The 20,117-nt window shown below is 42.3% G+C and overlaps 3 protein-coding genes across 3 annotated transcripts; 2 read left to right on the forward strand and 1 right to left on the reverse strand.

The window, feature by feature from the left end:
- On the reverse strand, positions 1–4,344 carry dennd10 (DENN domain containing 10). Its single transcript, XM_026189358.1, has 10 exons — positions 4,119–4,344; positions 3,979–4,033; positions 3,482–3,678; positions 3,294–3,373; positions 3,063–3,211; positions 1,979–2,090; positions 1,796–1,896; positions 1,556–1,663; positions 1,388–1,482; positions 1–1,302 (listed from the first exon to the last, which is right to left on the reverse strand). Exons 2-10 carry the CDS (start codon positions 4,022–4,024, stop codon positions 1,135–1,137), a joined length of 1,056 nt encoding a protein of 351 aa, XP_026045143.1. The 5' UTR covers positions 4,025–4,033; positions 4,119–4,344; the 3' UTR covers positions 1–1,134.
- A 1,014-nt stretch (positions 4,345–5,358) lies between these two features.
- On the forward strand, positions 5,359–13,563 carry eif3s10 (eukaryotic translation initiation factor 3, subunit 10 (theta)). Its single transcript, XM_026190055.1, has 22 exons — positions 5,359–5,557; positions 6,024–6,214; positions 6,307–6,443; positions 6,607–6,770; positions 7,238–7,437; positions 7,609–7,817; positions 7,924–8,095; positions 8,220–8,324; positions 8,465–8,563; positions 8,653–8,769; positions 8,892–9,077; positions 9,259–9,606; positions 9,699–9,803; positions 9,877–9,990; positions 10,091–10,213; positions 10,300–10,453; positions 10,563–10,744; positions 10,870–10,937; positions 11,031–11,458; positions 11,586–11,718; positions 11,840–12,057; positions 12,700–13,563. The coding sequence occupies exons 1-22, from the start codon at positions 5,509–5,511 to the stop codon at positions 12,882–12,884; spliced, it is 3,687 nt and encodes a 1,228-aa protein (XP_026045840.1). The 5' UTR covers positions 5,359–5,508; the 3' UTR covers positions 12,885–13,563.
- A 2,098-nt stretch (positions 13,564–15,661) lies between these two features.
- emx2 (empty spiracles homeobox 2) lies at positions 15,662–19,950 on the forward strand. The gene is made up of 3 exons (XM_026191178.1): positions 15,662–16,508; positions 17,738–17,922; positions 19,417–19,950. Exons 1-3 carry the CDS (start codon positions 16,118–16,120, stop codon positions 19,582–19,584), a joined length of 744 nt encoding a protein of 247 aa, XP_026046963.1. The 5' UTR covers positions 15,662–16,117; the 3' UTR covers positions 19,585–19,950.
- Positions 19,951–20,117: the final 167 nt, after the last annotated feature.

Consider the following 20,117-nt stretch of genomic DNA (forward strand, 5'->3'; position numbering starts at 1 on the left):
TTTACTTTCTGATAGAAATTTATTTCACTTTGAGTATTAGTTGGATTTATAGATATAGCAAATATTACACATTTTCATGAAAATATATTTTCAAAGTTGCACGAGCCTATGTGTTACCGTCACCTGAAATACTGCAATGTGGTGGAAAATGGATTCAACCGTACAACAATGGCGCTAACGACACTGATTTAGAAGAGTGGAGAGAAAAAAAACAGCTTGGAAAATAAGACGTGTAATTAAATACAAGTGAGTCAGTGTGGGAATGGAAGCATTAATCGTTATTTAATCAGCTCAAGACTGAAGTGGAAGCTGTTAGTACAACTCTGAAAATTCCCCACCGCACAACAGTTTACTTCTGTTTCAGCTGTGCGCGGCGCTAATGCTGTTAGCAAAATAGAAAATGTGACATTCCTTTAAAAGAAAAACAAGAATCTACAAGTTGTGCAGTGTCTGCTACACTTGTAATCTGATTTCCCCGCACAGCAAAGTTTCTATCAGCTAAATCGGTAATTGCAAAACCTGCACACACATGTGACAGTACAAAGTGAGTACCCAGCCATGAACAAGCTTTGTGACGTTTGGAGTTGCTGCGTTGCACCGTGAACAGGAAGCCAACGTGTGGGAAAACGCTCTGATGGAAAATCACTGCTCGTTGTTTCTGCTCTACAAACTCCAAGTCAACAGCTGCGGCGCTTTTCCCCTCATACCTGTTACTGTTAAGGGATAAAACTTGCATTGTTTTACATTTTCAGCAAATCCCACATAAAGACCATCGTTTCAGATTACTCAAAAACTCAAGCAGCTGTGCACTGAGGTCTACACCTCAGGCAGCAGCCAGTCTGTTCACATTGTGTGTTGATATTTTTAATAACTCGAGCTGTAGATTAATTTAGTTTCTGCTAAAAAACATTAATTATCACCAAACTAATCCTTTCATTGCTCCCATTATTGGTGTGTGAGTCCCATGATGTATTAGATAAGCAGTGCACCATAAAATCTGATGCTAGGGACACTTTTCTTCCTTGTATTAACAGTGTGCCATTTAAAAAAAACAAACAAAAAAAAAACTTAATGATCCCAACAGTGAGTCCATGCTGCGGATGGTAACCTGCAGTAGAGTGTTTGAAAACAGCTTTATATCCTCAAGAGCTGCTCTGCAGCTGCCAAATGAAAGAGGAAGTTCTCCGTCGCTGGAGGGAAATGACGCTGCTTTAAACCTTCCAGTGTGATTTTAGAGTCTTCACACTCATCAGCAAGAGCAACCAGGTTAGCGAGGATCTCTTTAGTCTTGACAGAAATGTCCTGCAGATGAAGGGCACATTAGATTTAAGACTAGGTTTCTTGCAGCTGACGCTTTCCTGTCCGGTGTTTTTAACTACGTTCTTACCTTGATCACCTGACTGTCTGACTTCTCTGCGTCCTCCGCAGACTGCACGATGAGTTGGCCGATGTCCTTGTGCAACTTCCCCATAGCCATGGCTTCTGTTGTGAGAGACTCAGCATCAGTCTGAGAGAATCAAAGCAACATATTGCTCTCTCTTTGAACACATGCTACCTTTAGCACTCTGGGATACTGTGATGGTGCTGTCTGGGAGGTTCACAAACACATCAAACAAATCCATTCTGTTGCTCACTTCCGGATTTACAAACCCTGCTATGTATCCTGTGGAGGAAGCAAACATATTGGAGCATTAATAATTCACCCATTCACCCCAGTCATGGCAGTGCAGATAGTTGCTAAGCTGCGTGATGAGTTTTCTGTTAATTACACAGATAAACCAGTAGGCAGCCTCACCGGGGCATTTCTTTAAATCCTCCAGTTCAGCATCACTCAGGTGGACGTACGGGTGGAGGATGGACCAGTCTTTCCTGTGCCACACGAGAGCCGGCAGAACTCTGAGAGACAAACAGAGAAAAGAGTTACCCACACAACACAATTATGTCCACTATGATATGATTATGAAAGTCTTAAATTCACCTCGTGAACTCCAGCAACGCCTCAATCCGAGGGTGATGGACAACAATCCGCTTCTTCAGCATCAAGGCTGTATACAGGATGATGGTCTCCATCCCGAACTGAGACACCACATCTGAGACAAGAGCAAAAACATGGTCGAAGATTTGAGATCTTGTGACATTTTCCACTAACAGCTAACATTTTAAAATGTTCAATGAATTAATTAAAAAAAGCTGTACATCAACTAAAAATGGATATAATAATTACTTAGATGCCAAACTGCATTTGCATAACGTTTTCCTGCCGTCCCCAGCTATTCATTTATTGTTATGCCCGTGTAAAAAAACTTTTTCACGAGACTGTGTGGAGACGTGATTAAGTACACCTCATCATTCGGTAGCTCGTGCGACCACTTTAAACAGCAATAACATAAACTCATAATTTTCTCTCTGATTTCATCAGTCTCTAACAACACTAGAGGCATTGTGGCCCAGTCTTCTTTACAACATAGCTTCAGTTCATTGACGTTTTACAGTCAGTCATTTATGCACAGCTCTTTTAAGGAAAACTTCAGCTATCAGACAGATGGGCCTCTTTGGTATACAGGGGAATTCTGGTCGACTCAATGACTGTAACGTGCACTTCTGGAAGGATTGTGGTATTGTGTTAACACACGCCTCAATGCTCCAGACCAGCAAACTGACAAAACTTCTGCTTTTATAGAGGTTCTCACACTTAACAATGATAAGTTAATCAAGTACATTTGATTAGCTGCACCTGGGTACCCTCTTATTAAAGCGGTAAGTTTATTAGATTTTCTCAGGACTGCATAAGGTTGTAAGAAAACTTTCATTTTCATGTGAAGTATCAGCTGACCCTGATATGTTTTACTTCCTAAAAACCTCCAGTAACAGCGGGGGTTTCTAATAAGAGCTAAAAAGCATGAATTCTTTGCTTTTAAAAAGTTCAAATAGTGTTTGGCCACAACAAAACAAATGAAACAAATAACAAAAATCTTAAATAGCAGATTTGTGTACACAGGAAAGTCCGGGAAAGGTGTTCAGTATTTTTATGTGTGTTCCTCTTTACAAACGTGAAGTCCTACCTTTGACTGAACCTGCCAAGTAGGCTTTCCGAACATCGTAGTCCTTAATGAGAAACGAGCCGTTTTCGTCGCTCTGACAGATTCCTTTGGTGAGGACGGTGATGTAGGCTTCCATCATTTTCACCGGACTTCCGTGTTTGACATACATCCTGAGAAATAAATGTAACTGTGTGAGTTCAGCCCAAAGCACAAAGACATAAGGTGATGCTTCGTATTCATAAAGACTGTCACCTGCAGAGTATTCTACTGAGTGCAGCATATTTCTCAGGGTTGAAGTCTTTTGCTGTAACAACTACTGAAAAATGAGTGACCTTGACGAAGAGAAAGAGAGACATTAAAGAAATGCTCATCTATGGAGGGATGGAGATATTATATGTGACAAAAAGGATAAAGCTAATGCCTGGATAAAGACACCTTACCTTGTTTAGTGCTGTCGGCTCCTGTACTTCCATTGTAGTAATGTAATACCAGGTACGGGAGAACTGACCAAACACAAAAGTGTGAAAGTCACGGCCATCGTGTGTCAGGCAGCACTTGCTGAGCAGGACTTCCCTTAGTTCGTCGCCCACAGATGGATAGCACCACACCCACAAAGTGTCTCCATTCACATCTTTCTCTGAAGGAGGGGAAATAAAAGCAACATGTAGCAACATTTAGCATGTCAGAAGAAAGAAAGGCATTCAGACTGGACTTTCAGGGTCTTCTAAGAGCATCACTACCAATAACAAGGTTACTGGAGGCGCTCAGGAACCCATCCAGAGCCATTCAGGTTGAACATGCAGGAGCAATAAACCAGTGAGGGGACATTCTCGGATCACAATAGTATCATGTGATTGTCCTGCATGTTCAGCGGATCTGAGACGCCGACTTCGCTTAAAAAAAAAGACAAAAGAACGACTTCCTAACCGAAACTTACCGATTAATCCCACGCTTAACATAAGCTGCGTTTCAGTCGTTGCCATATTCCATACCTGAAACAGTTCATAAGCACAAGTTAACTGGAGAGCAGCCACCGGGCGTCTTCTTCTGCGGACATAGTTGTAACAGGAAAGTTACCTTGAGAGTTCATGCGAGATCAGAATGCCAGAGAGCGATGCTGGATGGGTTTAATGGGACAGAAAGTGGGCTAAAACTTGCCAGCAGTCTGATTCAGAAGATTTCTGCTGCTGTCAACAAACATTTCCCCTCTCTCTCTCTGCGAAGCTGCTTCCCTCTTCCGGGACAGGAGGGCTGTGCAGGGAGGAGCTACGCAGCTCACAGCCAATCACAGCAGCCGTAACGGTGCGTTCATGGTAACTCACAAAATGCAAGTAATGTTCACGGACGGCAGGAAAATATAAATTTGAAATTTTATGAATTCATAGCATTTCACATTATAATGTGATAGAAAAGTCTGCGTTTTCACGTAATCTGTAGCACAGATATATGTTTTTGAAAGTAAAACAGTCAAAATAAAACCAAGATTGCTTTTAAGATTGCATTCTGTACTGTAAGTGGCAATATTGGACTGGCAGTGGAGCACATTCTCTAACATAATGATTATATTTATACAGCTAATAATTGTATTCTATTTAGCTTTAAATGATCATTTTTATGTTACTTATAGAGCTACTTTTAATTTTGTCATATTCCGTTTTACTGAGTTATTTGACTTTGTTTAGCTATTGTTTCATGGTTTTATTGGTTGTGTTTACTCTTTGCTACCTATGCACGGGAATTTACGAACTTGGTAGATAAACTGGGCTCTATCTTATCTTATTTCACACGCATTGATTGAATTGATCTTTTTTGAGTTAATGTTTTTCTGAATAGTACTTGAAGGTACCATTGGGGGGAGCACATACGGGAACCTTGTACCATCAGAGTTGCCAGGTTTGATTAAAGCCCTCACTTGGGAAGTTTAGATTATGCATTGCTATTCTACGTTCTAAAATGGACCAGTGACTTCAGACGGCCACTGGTGCTAACGCTATAGAAACTTTCATAAAAGCACAAGAGTTACAAGTTATTTCCTGTTTTAAATTGTATCATTTTAATGATCATATTTCCGTTACTGAAAACATGCCACAGCCAACGGAATCATTTGTCATTTAAAGTCTTATGTGCTTGCATATCCAAAAAGGTCTACCAGATGTGAAAAGGGTGTGTTTACAAATGATAAAAGTGAAATAAAAATAATAACAAAACTACTGAACTGTACGTTGTATTAAGTTAATTGTCTTTATTTCCTTTCACCGCCTCATCGATGCGGCGCACACAGTATGGGATTGGGGGGGAGGGATAACACGTGACGCAACTGGCAACCCTACCAAGGCTACTCACGAGGTTGTTCCTTTCTCAGCCAGCACCGTTGCACAGGGTGAGTGCGTGGCTTTGATGGACTGGTAAAATTTCTTAAAATTAATCCAAGTCAACCAATTTTGAGCTTTGCTAAAAGGTCATCGACATGCCGGCGTATTTTCAGCGGCCAGAGAATGCTCTGAAACGAGCGAACGGTGAGTATACAAACGGCTTCGTGTTTTAACAGATGGGCCACATCCATGCTAACTACTGGGCGAAGGGTTAGCTGGCATTAGCCGTTGGTGACTCGTTGTTGTTAGCCGGCCGGGCTAACTGCTAACGCTAGCCGGATGGCGGGGAAGCCATATCGAAATTGTGAAGCTACGTTGGTATGTAGCCAACAGTCTACGCAGATTTTTAAATTACAAAAGAAAGACTTTTTAGAAAAGTAAGTGACTGCCAGAGAGCTGTTAACCTTCCACGTAGCTTTACGGTGTTGTTAACGCTGCCTGGGAATCGGTGCTGTAAGTAGATCCTACTATCACCGACGCACCAACAGCGGCCTAATCAGCCGGCTCTAGCTTGTCACGGTGTGTGAAGCGTTTGCTTTTTTTTTTTTTTAATGATGCGGGACTTGACGCGTTTATTGTTGACTTATATTATTTTAACATGTTTGCGCAGAATTTCTTGAGGTTGGCAAGAAGCAGCCGGCCTTGGATGTCTTGTACGATGTCATCAAAAGCAAGAAACACCGAACATGGCAGAAGATCCACGAGCCCATTATGCTCAAATATCTGGAGCTCTGCGTCGATCTTCGCAAGAGTCACCTGGCCAAGGAGGGTCTCTACCAGTACAAGAACATCTGCCAGCAGGTCTGCAAGAAAAAATCTGTGATTTTTGCACACACAAAATAATTTATGCAAAATAGCAGTTTAGTCTAAATGTAAGCGCTTTCTGTTTCCAGGTGAACATCAAGTCTTTGGAGGATGTGGTTAGGGCCTACCTGAAGCTGGCAGAGGAGAAGACTGAGACAGCCAAGGAGGAGTCCCAGCAAATGGTCCTGGACATCGAAGATCTGGATAACATCCAGACCCCAGAAAGGTGATGCTGCTTAAGTTTTTATATAGTAAATCAGCTGTTTAACAAATGACTTAATTCATTTCTTAGGGCTGGTGTTTGATTTAACTTTAAATTTTGATTTGTTTTTTTTTTCTTTCAATTAAACAAATAAACTGGACTAATGTGAAACTTGCTTTGATTTTAGCGTGCTCCTGAGTGCTGTGAGTGGAGAGGACACTCAAGATCGTACTGATCGCCTGCTCCTCACTCCGTGGGTGAAGTTCTTGTGGGAGTCCTACCGCCAGTGCCTTGACCTGCTGAGAAACAACTCCAAGGTGGAGCGTCTATACCATGACATTGCACAGCAAGGTAGGGACATGCATCAAATTACTTTTTAAATACTGTCTGTTTTCATGATGTCATGTTCTAGTCCTAAGTCAATATTCCAGGCTGCTTACTACCATCTTAATATAAAGTTTTTGTATTTTTAATCGTTTTCTGTATATGGATGTTAATTAACACCAATGCATGTATAGTATCTTTTATAAAACAAAAATCTTTCCCAATGAAGTCATTTAATTATTATTCAGAAATGTATTTCAAGTCTGTTTGCTGTGAGTCTAGGATTAGCTAATCCTCAAGGTATTACAGCAGTTACGCAAAGCAATGCGATGTAATAAGATATAATGTAACAGATTAAATTAATTGTCAAAGTGAACAGTTATTGTTGTTGTTGTTACTATTAATATTAAATAACTGAATAGTTTTGCAACTGCAAACATTTTTACAGTTAAAACCTTTAAGTACGAGGCTCTAAAATCCTACCTTCCCTGCAGCATTCAAGTTTTGCCTTCAGTACACCCGCAAGGCAGAATTTCGTAAGCTCTGTGACAACCTGCGCATGCATCTGGGTCAGATCCAGCGCCATCACAACCAGAGCACTGCCATCAATCTGAACAACCCTGAAAGTCAGTCCATGCACCTGGAGACACGTCTGGTGCAGCTGGACAGCGCCATAAGCATGGAGCTGTGGCAGGTTAGTCTACCTAACACTCTTCAACAACTACACAAGCATTTTCAGATCGGTTGCCTCCACTGTTGTGGGATGCTGTAATGTGCAGCTGGCAATGTATAATATTATAGTAGCTTTGAAACATGATGAATGTAAAATTAATGGTACTAATGCAATTATTCTTTTTCCTCTCAGGAAGCATTCAAGGCTGTTGAGGACATCCATGGCCTGTTTGCTCTTTCCAAGAAGCCTCCCAAACCACAGCTGATGGCCAACTACTACAACAAGGTGTCTACTGTATTCTGGAAATCTGGAAACGCTCTCTTCCATGCCTGCACACTTCACCGGCTCTATCATCTGTCCAGGGAGATGCGAAAGAATCTGACCCAAGAGGAGATGCAGCGGTATTCCATTAATTCCTTGTGGATAAATGCACCAGTGTTTGTTTGTTTTTGTTTTTAAAATTTGATCATGACCAAATATGTATTGAAATTTACTTTCAATTTTCAGGATGTCTACCCGAGTCCTCCTGGCTACGCTATCTATTCCCATCACCCCTGAGCGTACCGATATTGCTCGCTTGCTTGACATGGATGGCATCATTGTTGAGAAACACCGAAGGCTAGCTACCCTCCTTGCCCTGCAGTCTCCACCAACCCGCCAAAGTCTCATTAATGATATGGTACACTATGTGCTCAAGAAGAGAGAGAAATCTTCACACCCTTTTAAGAATATAGTTTTTTGTTTTTATCTGTTCTTTAATTTGTTTTAAATTTTTTGTCAAATGTATGATTTTTGTGTTTTAGGTTAGATTTAACTTGCTGCAGTATGTTGTAACTGATGTGAAAGAACTTTACAACTGGCTTGAGGTCGACTTTCATCCTCTGAAGCTGAGCGGGAGAGTGACCAAGGTAAACTGTCCAGCTTCATGTGGCAGCAGCAAACGTAATAATTACAAGGAGCTGTCGTTCAGTTCATTTTCTTACATACAGCTTGAAGTTTATTCATTTAATTAACATTTCTTGTTGCTTGTAATTTCCTACTCTTCTAGGTGTTAAACTGGGTGAGAGATCAGGCTGAGAAGGAACCTGATCTTCAGCAGTATGTCCCACATCTGCAGAGTAACACCATCCTGAGGCTCTTGCAACAGGTAATCCTCTCTCTCTTCTGGTTAATCTTTTTTTCTAAATCACTTCTACCCTGAAATGGGTGTAATTGTCTTCATTTTTTAAATTTTAGGTTGCACAGATCTATCAAAGCATCGAGTTCAGTCGTCTGGCCTCTCTGGTTCCATTTGTGGACGCCTTCCAGCTGGAGCGCTCCATTGTAGATGCTGCACGGCATTGTGATCTGCAGGTAAGACTCACATTGGTAGAGACACTGACATCACTGATGGTCCAGAAACAGGGATGTGAGCTATTACTGAAGTAACATGCTGCGTTTTTGTAGATTATCTAACATTTCTTTTTGTCTTGTAGGTCAGAATAGACCACACCTCTAAAACTCTGAGCTTCGGCTCTGATCTGAACTACTCGACCAAAGAGGATGCTCCTGTTGGACCTTTCCTGCAGAACATGCCGTCAGAGCAGATAAGGAACCAGCTCACTGCCATGTCTGCATCTTTGGCTAAAGCCATACAGGTCATCAAGCCTGCCTCCATCCTGGTGAGTTCAACCTCTAACCGATACACAGTGACCAGAGGCACCTAATATACAGCGCCCCCCCCCTTTATTAATGTACATCCAGTGACGGTATTTTTCATGTTATATTTAAAACATTACTCATGTTATGCCTTTGTTTGAATTCAAGTGCATCTTATTTATTTTTTTAATTATTCTTTCTTAGCAAGAGCGAGAGGAGCATAACCAACAGGCCATCGCTGCCTACCTGAAAAGTGCCCGCAAGGATCACCAGCGCATCCTGGCTCGTAGACAGACCATCGAAGAGCGCAAGGAGCGTCTGGAGAGCTTAAACATTCAGCGTGAGAAGGAGGAGCTAGAACAGCGGGAGGCTGAGATGCAGAAGGTTCGCAAGGCAGAGGAGGAGCGTCTGCGGCAGGAGGCCAAAGAAAGGGAGAAGGAGCGCATCATGGAGGAGCACAAGCAGATCAAGAAGAAGAATGCCCGTGAGCGCTTGGAGCAGATCAAGAAGACTGAACTTGGAGCAAAGGCTTTCAAGGATATCGACATTGAGGTGATGAAATGTAGCCATAATCAACTTGATCTGGGTAAGTTTCACATGGATTACATTTTTAATGTAGATCTAACAAACTGGTTTTGTTGCAGGACCTGGAAGAACTGGACCCTGACTTCATCATGGCTAAACAGGTGGAGCAGCTGGAGAAGGAGAAGAAAGAACTTCAGGAGCGTCTGAAGAACCAGGAGAAAAAGGTAATGGTATTAAATCAGTAGAAGTATTGATAACTTAAATATGTACTGGGCCCTAAGTTTTATCTCTCTTCAGATTGACTATTTTGAGAGGGCAAAGCGTCTTGAGGAGATTCCCCTGATCAAAAAAGCTTATGAGGAGCAGCGTGTCAAGGATATGGAACTGTGGGAGCTCCAGGAGGAGGAGAGGGTAAGTGGGCAGGAAAAAAGCGCTTTACATAAAGAGATAAAAACGAATGTAAAACATCTGAGCATCTGGAATGTAACAAGTTGTTCTTCTCTTTATGTAGATTAGTACCATGAAAGTTGAACGGGAGAAGGCTCTGGAGCACAAGAAGCGCATGTCCAGGATGATGGAGGACAAAGAGAACTTCCTGTCCAAAATAACAGCTGCTCGTAGCTTCATTTATGAGGTAAGACTGCTTAGTCAATCTCTGAGCATTAGCTGACTATGAGGACTGAAGCAGTGCTTTCAGCTTCACTTCTGTGCCTTTTAAAGGAAAAACTGAAGGCTTTCCAAGAGCGCTTGATAGAGGAAAGGAAGACGCGCCTGGAAGACAGAAAGAGACAGCGCAAAGAGGACAGGCGTAATGCTTACTACCGGGAAAAAGAAGAAGAGGCACAGCGTATTCATGAGGAGCAGCTCAAGAAAGGTTTGTACAATCACGAATCCGTGATCCAACCTGTCCTCATAAAGTTAGGACAGGAGCTCATATTCCACAGAGAACCAGGAAGGATTTTTAATTTTTTTTTTTTTAATAGAGCGTGAAGAGCGTGAACGCCTGGAACAAGAGCAGCGAGAGGAGGAGGAGAGGGAGTACCAGGAGCGTCTACGAAAGCTTGAGGAGCAAGAGCGGAAGCAGCGTCTTCGTCAGCAGGAGATTGAGGAGCGAGAACGACGCCGTGAGGAGGAGAGAAAGGTCCCACAGGAGGAGAAGCCAAAGGTTTGGATCTGTTTTTTAATAAGTTGCTTTTGCTTACCCCAAGATGGCTGGGATGGGCTGTGTAAGGATAATATGGTCTACAGGACTGTGAGTAATTTTGAAGTATCATGTGATTCTGTTAAAAGGAGGATGGAGGATGGAGACGACGCACAGAGGGTGGGGATTCAGAGTGGCGTCGTCCTGTACCAGACAGGTGTGTGTCACCAACACTTAGTTCCTGCTTTTCTTCTTGTAATGCCGACTCAGCTAGGAATGGCTTCTCTAACAACAACTGTGTGCTCCTTAGGACTTGGAGACAGGACGATGACAAGGAGGAGAAAGAGTTACCTTTCAGACGAGATGGTCCTCGTAGAAGCGGAGAGGACAGAGGTCCCCGTAGGGTCTTTGACGATGAACGAGGCCCACGCCGTGGTGACGATGAAGACCGCCCTGTTCGCAGAGGGTTGGATGATGACCGTGGTCCACGCAGAGGTTTCGACGATGATCGTGGTCCAAGGCGTGGTGGAGATGACGACCGAGGTCCTAGACGTGGCTTTGATGATGACAGAGGTCCTCGTAGAGGCATGGATGACTCCAGGGGACCCAGGCGTGGAGCTGATGACGACTGGGGCCCCAGAAGAGGAGATGATGACAGAGTTGGAAGAAGAGGTATGGATGATGGGCCACATTGTGGTGATGATGACGCCAAACCTTGGAAACCACTGGGCCGACCTGGTAAGTCTGTAGCCAATTGGCTATCAGTAAATAATAGAAAAGTCTTGTTATCCAACAGCCAGGCAGCTGGTCTGTGCCTAAATGTCAAGTCTTAATAAAATGATGATAATGAACACCTCTGATATAGGGGGGTGGCGTGAGCGAGAGAAGGCCAGAGAGGAAAGTTGGGGACCTCCCCGGGGTGGCCCCCATGATGATGGAGATGATGGCGAAGGAGACGAAAGATCCAGCGACCGCAACAGAGACCGTCGTCCAAACAGGTGGGGCTAATAGATCTATGCCTGTATGCTGAGTTATTCGTAGCACCGTGGAGGATGTGACAATTTGCTTTTCAGGTAGTTGTTGGCAGAGTTTCTAATTGGTGTCACTGTGCGTTCACAGAGAGGATGGTATCTGGAGAAGAGGGGGTACTGATGAGGGAAGCAGCTGGAGAGAATCTCGCAGAGAGGAGGCAGACCGCGATGATCGACGTGATCGAGACGATCGACGCGATCGAGACGATCGACGTGACCGTGATGATCGCCGCAATAGAGACCCTCGTGATAGAGATCGCCGTGATGATCGTGACAACAGAGGCCCACCCAGAGATCCTGATGATGGTGAGCAGAGCATGTTTTAGACTTGCTTTCAGTGTCTTTGCTGGGTTTGATCTCATTAAGTGTGATCTAAGTAATTTATTTTATGCACAAATGTTAACTTTGTTTCAGAAAATTGCTGTATGAAATGTAAATAAACAATTAAAAAAAACTGCATAGATTTACCAATAATTTAAGCTCTGCTTTTATTAATAATAATCAAATATCAAGCTTGAATGGAGAACATTTTGATTCCAAAACTAGTATGGTTTGCTCCCAAACACTTTTGTTGTTAAGAGATGTTAAAAGAAAACTGATGTGCACAACATCACCATGGTTTTTATCTTCCTGAAATCAAATAAAAAGTAATCACAGTTGAGAGAGATTTAAAACGCTGTAGACGCTGGTGTCCCTGATCCAACTCTCCATCCTCAATCCACTGAGCTCATCTTCTGACTGTCAAAAATTTCAACGTGAAGATAACTTATTCAGCCAGCAGAGGGCACTGCAAACCCATTGATACATGCTCTGCTACATAAGCTTTTTATTTTTTATTTTTTTAATTTAAAGAAATCATCCACTTTGGACACACGAAACTTCCAAAGTTAAAACATAAAAACTTCCGTTGCTGGAATATTTTCTACGAAACATCTTTGTTCCCCACAGGTGGTTCTTGGCGTCGTGGAGGTGAGGATAAACGTGAGGAGCGCGACAGGGACCGAAACAGAGAACCGGGACGGGACCGTGATCGTGACGCTGATGGAGAGAAGGGCTGGCGTACTGACAAAGAAAACCTTCGCCGCACCAAAAACGAGACAGATGATGATGGCTGGACCACCGTTCGCCGCTGAACCTCAGCTCATGGCTCAATCAATAAAAAATGATTTAAAATAATAATAATTATAATAATCAGAAATACCACATCACTGTTGGCCACAGTGTTTCATTGGTGGCCAAAAAATACCTTTGATTTGAGTATTTGTAGAATGCAGTTTCCTGGGAAGTGATTTTGTTTTATTTTTATTTTGACCTGCAGTTTTGAACCGGAACCTCCTCACCTTCTAAACACCATTAACCAATGAACTTGTGTTCACTTAGGTTTCAGTGAAGCATTACTGTAACCCCCAGTGGTTGGAAATGTTCTTACCTTAGTGAAGTTAATCCGACCTACATGCAAACCAGTGAACCTGCTACAATATTCAATGCAAACTCAGTGTACCACCAACTGCCTCTTTTATTGACTGTACCTTGCATAGATGTTATGGCACAGATCTACAACTCTTCTAATGGCTGATGGTGACTAGGAATCGTGTCACATGCTTCAGTTATTTCAGCTCTTCCATCTAATATGAGATGCTTTCTAACCTGTTAAAGAACTAGTGGAATTTACATTTTGTGCATGCATAGAGTATTGAAATGGTCTGGCTTCATATCCAGTGCGTGCTTCTATCTTGCTGCAATCAATGGTATCACACCAGGTTGCATGTGAACAGATAAAGCCTTTATTAATAAAGACAATGCTCACCAGGAGTATGTTCTCTTTGTCTTCAATGGGATATAAAAAATGTTAGAGTATGCTGTCCTTAGCTTTGCCTAGTTTAGATCAATAAAGCCACAGATAACCTTATGAACATACATTTTAGAAATAAAGCCTGCTTGCAAATGCGTTTCAATACTTAATTTAAATGAGTAAAGCAACTATGTTGATACTTGCACATGATGAAGCTTGTCGTTTAGATTTTGGTTTCTGGTTTCTAAATTAATCCCACATCACTGCTAATGTATAAACAACACATGGGGATGCTGCATCGTAATCCAGAACTTCTTGGCTACCTTGAGGCTGAAACTGAAACATGTATGCCCAAATATTTAGGAGCGGTCAGACTGCTGGCCTGGCAAACAAGATAATAATAATTCAAAACTGCTTGTGGAGGCTACAACCGTACGACGCTGGCGATCTGAACTTTGTAAAGCCTTTCTTTCTGTAACCACTAGATGTCGGTAAAACACCAGAAAGAAGACGCGTTACATCTGAAAACGGGAAACGTGTTGGTTCATGCCTAAGATCATCAGTTAACTGAGGGTATAAAACTCAGTAAAAATATAAACAAGCAGAAGGTGGTCAGAAAGGAGGCAATTACAAAACCAGTAACATGCTGCTGGAGCTATAAAGTAAGAAAACACCCTCAGCAGGGCGGGAGTTTGTTGTCCCAACAACAAAACTGCGTTGGCATTTTTAATTTGGCTCCCCGATTTGAGCTACTATATAATAATGATGATGATGATGATAATAAAAGTAATAGTAATAATAATAATAATAATAACAGTAAAAATAATAGGCTGATATTTAATGCAAACCAAAAGCCTCTATCTGAGCTGTATAAGCGAATTGAATAAAAAACTATCCACCTCTGGGAGATTCCTCCAGGTATTGAAAATAATAAACTGGAATGTGTTTTTTAACATCTTAAACAAGATGGTGTGTGTGGTGTATGTGTGTGGGCATGTTGGTGCTCTGATAGCGCTGAGAAGCCCATTCAGTGCTCCAGTATATTTTTATAGGCCACATTTAATTTCAGGGACCCGCATAAATGAGCAAAGCCTAAACTCCATGTGAGTAATAATAATAATAATAATTTAATAATAATAATAAGTGGAGTTATTCTGATTATATGTATTTGGTTGGAAACTTTCCTTGAAACATGTATCAGCTTACAAGCAGCGGCCAAAAAATTAAAATGAACAAAAACAAAAAAAGGCATAAAATGATGAAATAATCTCCAAACATTTGGACGTAGGCTGTCGGTAGGCAATACATCATTTTCTCATTTCGGGGGATGCATCAGTTCACTTGTCAGCAGCCTGCGCGGACTCCAAGTGTGTATTATTTCTTTGTGAAGGCCCGCTGTGCGCGGACATGGCTGCAGCTTCGTGCTGCTGCCGTCAGCCGCTGATCTGCATGCAGGGGTGACAGGTCGCACTCGCACAGGTACACTACTCTAATAAACAGCTCTCACCGTCTAACACACAGCGACACATCAGTGTTACTGAACACTGACTGTTTCAGGATCGTGTCCCGCACACTAGATAAAAAAAAAGCAGAAGCACCTCTAAATCTGAGCTTAAGCGCGTCTGCGTCTTCGACAAACCATTCTGCACAAATGTAAGCGTGTCAGTATAGAACTCATACTAATGTTGATCCTAGAATCGGGACAAATGGAAACAAGCAGCAACGAAAAAAAAAGAATTTTCTACAAATGTCCAGTCACAAATAAATAAATAAACAAAAAGAAAACAGGAAAATATGGAAAAATAAATTAAAACCGACTAATGGCGCAAATAAGCGGCTGCTGAAAAATTCAATTTATTCCATACCATTAGCATCCCAAAAACAGAGTCAAACAGAGCTGATGTGTTGCCGCCACATTGTTTTTGCATATTTTAAAGTAATCACCTCTAGTAGTAACAGCACACACACTTTAAAGATCTGCCTGAATCTGTCGTAGACACTAAATGCAAATAAGCAGGCTACCTTTTCTACTGGTTAGTTGAATGTGTTAAATGTCCTGGAGATATGTGCGCACGAGTGGATGCATGTGTCTGTGTGTCTACATGTGCGCGTGCGGGCATGTGTGCGTGCACGCGGGGGGCTCTTCTCTGAACGAATCCGTTCCGTGTTGCGCGTTCGAGTCCGCCTCTCCGCGCCCCTGCTTCCCATTGACGCACTTTTTAAGCGTCTTCCCCCTTCTCCACCTTAAGGCGAGCAGCAGCGGCAGCGACCAATCACCATGCCATTACAGCCTTCAGAGGAAGCTGTTTATGGGGCTGCAGCGCTAATTAGGCTCATGAACTAACAAATCTGCCTGCACGAAGCCGGCGAGGAAAACGATCACATCCATGGATTAGTCTGGGAGTAGCCGAGCACTTTTTATTTTTTGGCTTCTTCGACACTGCCCGCCGCCCTTTCCCAACTTGTTTACTGCGCAGAAACTTTCCCCTTTTTTTCCTTGGGTGTGGAGTATTTTTCAAGCAAGAGCGCCTACGACAACTTTAACCTAAACTGGGGAATCTGGACTATCAGACCATGTTTCAACCTACACCCAAGAGGTGTTTTACTATAGAGTCTTTAGTGGCGAAGGATAATCCGATACCGGCGTCCCGCTCCGAGGAGCCCATCAGGCCAGCGGCTCTCAGCTATGCAAACTCCGGCCAGATGAACCCATTTCTGAACGGCTTTCACTCCGGCGGCAGGGGCGTCTACTCTAACCCGGACTTGGTTTTTGCCGAGGCGGTCTCTCATCCGCCAAACTCTACCGTTCCAGTACATCCGGTGGCCCCGCCGCACGCTCTGGCCGCTCACCCGCTTTCATCCTCACACAGTCCGCACCCGCTTTTTGCCAGCCAGCAAAGAGACCCCTCAACTTTCTACCCCTGGTTATTACACAGATATAGGTACTTGGGTCACAGGTTTCAAGGTAAGTTGTCAAAGTATTCGACTTTGGATGAGTTTTACGCACGAACAACTACGGGCTGTAGCATTTTCTTTTCTGTTATTATTTCATTTTTGTTTTTTTTGTTTTTTTTAGACTGTGTTAAGCTGAGAGCAAGGTGGTGTAAAAAAATATAAATATATATTTGTAGCTGTAGCAGAACAGTTTTAAAGTGAAGCGTCGTTAAGTGCCAAAAGTAGTTTCTAAAGGTGTCGCAGCTGTAAAAAGAAATGACCTCGTAACGAATTTCTTCGATTTTGGACAAAGAAAAATAATCTGTAACAAAGAAATATTTATGGCTGGGCTTGTGAGGACGCCTGCAGCTTTGGAGTATGTGTTAACGGGTTGTTGTTTTTTTAAGAATTGAAATTCTGACATGTTTGTACACCGGTAGTCTGCAGGTTATATATAGCGCATGATCTATATCCAGAAACGCAATGAAAGCATTTCGCTAGTCTGCGGTTTAAACCTGTTACAGCAGGTTTTTTGTTTTTTAGTTTTTTTTAGTTTAGTTTTTTTAAAGAAATAAATACATTTTTATTTGAGCTAAACGTGTAATTATATGATTATGCTGTTTCTAAATTTCTGAACCTGACATCAGACAAAATATGAGTAAATTGTAAATTTATTGTTTAAGTTGGTTTGGCCTGAGAACTTTTCTATTGTTGATTTCGGGTGCTATATTTGTGGTATTTTTATGTGATCGTTATTATTAATAATATTATTACTGAATATTATTTTTATTTGTTTGATTTGGTTTGTTTTTCCTGCAAGTGACAGCGCTATTTTTATTTTTTATTTTACTGGAATGTATTTTCAGTTTAATTTCTAAGCTGGTTTTGGGTGTTGTCGATTTACAGTTTGTTCACAAAAAGCTAATTTAATTAAGTCCAGGATTATACGTCTGCTTTATTTGTTTCCCTCTTCTCTTCACACGGAAGGACTGACAGATATTAAAAGAAGAAACCTTCAGTAATGATTAATTTAAACACACACACACACACTTTCATAAATACGGCGTGTGGCTTTTTATTGACTAATGTCCAGCTTCTTTTTGGACTTTATTATCGTCCTCTTTTATAGTCCCTCAGGAGACTGCAGTCCTCTAGCTGCGCCCAGGCCTGTTGTTTCTTATGGAATAGTTAACATCTTATAAAATATACATATATATTTGAATACGTCACTGAGGATCCTCACTTTCTGCTCGCTTCCAGGTAATGAAACGAGTCCAGAGAGCTTCCTTTTGCACAACGCGCTGGCCAGAAAGCCCAAAAGAATCCGGACAGCGTTTTCTCCTTCGCAACTCCTGCGGCTCGAACACGCGTTCGAGAAAAACCATTATGTGGTGGGAGCAGAAAGAAAGCAGCTCGCCCACAGCCTTAGCCTCACAGAAACTCAGGTAAGAAGCACTGGATTTTACTCGACATTCCGCCCTCTCTCTCTCCACTCACCTGCTCTCACGTTGTGTGTGTGTTTTTTGTTTCAGTGCTGCTTCTCAGCGCGTCGTGTCGTGTTTTTGGCTTTTAGGAAATCCCCACTTTCATTTTACAGTAATTCGAGAGATTATTATTGATTATTATAGAAGCTGACTGTGTCGTGGTGCTTGTCCTGGAGGACGGTGTGTTACTTTTTATGTGTTTGGTTTTTTTTAACGTGGTACCGTGCGTCATGGAGCCTTCAATCAGGCCTGTAAAACGTGTGCGTATTTACGCGCGGCACTAAAGCGGGGTGTTATCATTTGCTTATCATTTGCCAAACAATAACGCGAAATTATCAGGTGGCACACCGTTTCCACGTTGTCATTTGAAGACAGAGGCTTTCTGCTGGAGCCAGTCGATCGTCATTGTGTAGGCCTAACCTCATTCCAGGAGGGGGTTGAATTACTTTGTTTTGGGGTGGGGGGTGGGGGGAGAGAATGTTGCCTTTTCAAAATGGAGGGCAAATTAACCAGTTAACCATTTTATAGGGTAGGAGATACAAAGAGCGAGGCGGGTTCAGTGAATTCCCCCTGCCATATTTAAGATGCTGTTTGAGCCCATCAGCCTGCTGTCTTTTGTCCGCTGTGTGTCCTTTATACGGCGGGGCCTTTTGGAGGAGCTGAAGGGAGAAATGAACCGTCACCTACTTCAATTAGCCCACTGAAGGCTTATTAAACGCACCTCGGTCACCATTAAAGAGCTGAAAGGGCTGCACAGCGACAAAACAGGAACAGATAATTTATCGATTTAGATGTTGTTAATTCCCCCCACGGTACCGATTATTAACAAATCCACTTAGAGGAGCGTATGGACATATATGTTAAACGTGCCTCAGAGACATTTATTTCTCTTGACATCCACATGCTGACATTTTTGTTTTAAAAAATCTAAAAAAATTAAATACATTTCTGACCTACTTTGGGTATGGCGTCAAAGTTTCTGCGCGCATTAAAACAGTAGTGAACCTTATTTATTAAAATATTCTATTTGTGTCACAGCTCCTTGTCTCATTTTCCTTTTTCCCTCCCGATAATTTTAAGGCGTGATGTGGAAAAGACTCTGTCCTGTTATATTGTTAATAGAATTGGGGTTTGACCTTTTTAAGGCGGAAGTCGCTCTTTTTTATGTGAGTTAATAAGAATAATTGGAGTAATTAACAATGACATGATTTTTAATGGCATGTATTCGTGCTGTACTGGAACTATAATTGATGTTTGTTTATCCTGGCGGCTGTTTCCTTAGGTGCAGGTCACATTTTGCCTTTTTAAAAAAGTATTGTTATTTCTGCTGAACTCTCTGCTTGTTTTTAGCCATGCTATCCTATTCACGCTTGGTTTTACGCACTGGCCAATCGCGGTTTATCTCGTGAAACTGATACGGGTTTTTCTGGTCCCCCCCCCCCCTTCTCTATGCAGGTAAAAGTGTGGTTTCAGAACCGACGGACGAAGTTCAAGAGACAGAAGTTGGAAGAGGAGGGCTCGGAGTCTCAGCAGAAGAAGAAAGGATCGCATCACATAAACCGGTGGAGACTGGCGACTAAACAGGCGAGCCCGGAGGAAATTGATGTCACTTCGGACGATTAAAATAAAGACTATGCGCCTGAATGAAGGAGGACATGGATACAGGATGCCGTGTAGAGACAAGTGAGAGGGTACAAAGCCAATGTCACATTTCAGATCTCCGGAGACCGGCAGCTGAGGGTGAGACAAGCCCGACTGACACTGCTGTCACCACGCGGGTCTGTCAGTCCGAGTGACCCAGGGAAATGTGACCGACAGTGTGTCAGTCCACCTACCTGAACCCTTTCTCGCACCAACCACCACTACTACCCCCCTTCCCCCACCCTCCCCCACCTACAACCAACACCTAATTATATTTTTCTCCAACTCACATTGGACGTTTGCACTTCAGAAGGCTTTTATTATTATTTTTTCCTCCTCTTATTTTTTTAAACAAAAAAAAAAATCGTTTCCACGTAAGATATACCAAAACACCAAACTGCTTTTTTTTTTTTTGTAAAACTTGAAATGCATGGTCTAGTTTTTTTTTTCTTCTTTTTTTCCTGGTAGCTGTTTTTAATTTGACGAGTTTTCGCAAACCAAGGAAAAACAGAAAC

This window comes from Astatotilapia calliptera, chromosome 13 (genome assembly GCF_900246225.1).
Source record: "Astatotilapia calliptera chromosome 13, fAstCal1.2, whole genome shotgun sequence".
NCBI lineage: Eukaryota > Metazoa > Chordata > Actinopteri > Cichliformes > Cichlidae > Astatotilapia > Astatotilapia calliptera.

Bases quoted from the DNA above. Each gene is read 5' to 3' on its own strand.
- dennd10 (XM_026189358.1), bottom strand. From the start codon at position 4,024: ATGGCAACGACTGAAACGCAGCTTATGTTAAGCGTGGGATTAATCG. The intron at 3,374-3,481 runs GTAAGGTGTCTT...CTCTTCGTCAAG, and splicing joins AGCCGACAGCACTAAACAAG to GTCACTCATTTTTCAGTAGT. The intron at 3,212-3,293 runs GTGACAGTCTTT...TTTATTTCTCAG, and splicing joins CTCAGTAGAATACTCTGCAG to GATGTATGTCAAACACGGAA.
- emx2 (XM_026191178.1), top strand. From the start codon at position 16,118: ATGTTTCAACCTACACCCAAGAGGTGTTTTACTATAGAGTCTTTAGTG. The intron at 16,509-17,737 runs GTAAGTTGTCAA...GCTCGCTTCCAG, and splicing joins CTTGGGTCACAGGTTTCAAG to GTAATGAAACGAGTCCAGAG. The intron at 17,923-19,416 runs GTAAGAAGCACT...TTCTCTATGCAG, and splicing joins TTAGCCTCACAGAAACTCAG to GTAAAAGTGTGGTTTCAGAA.
- eif3s10 (XM_026190055.1), top strand. From the start codon at position 5,509: ATGCCGGCGTATTTTCAGCGGCCAGAGAATGCTCTGAAACGAGCGAAC. The intron at 5,558-6,023 runs GTGAGTATACAA...ATGTTTGCGCAG, and splicing joins TGCTCTGAAACGAGCGAACG to AATTTCTTGAGGTTGGCAAG. The intron at 10,745-10,869 runs GTTTGGATCTGT...TTCTGTTAAAAG, and splicing joins CACAGGAGGAGAAGCCAAAG to GAGGATGGAGGATGGAGACG.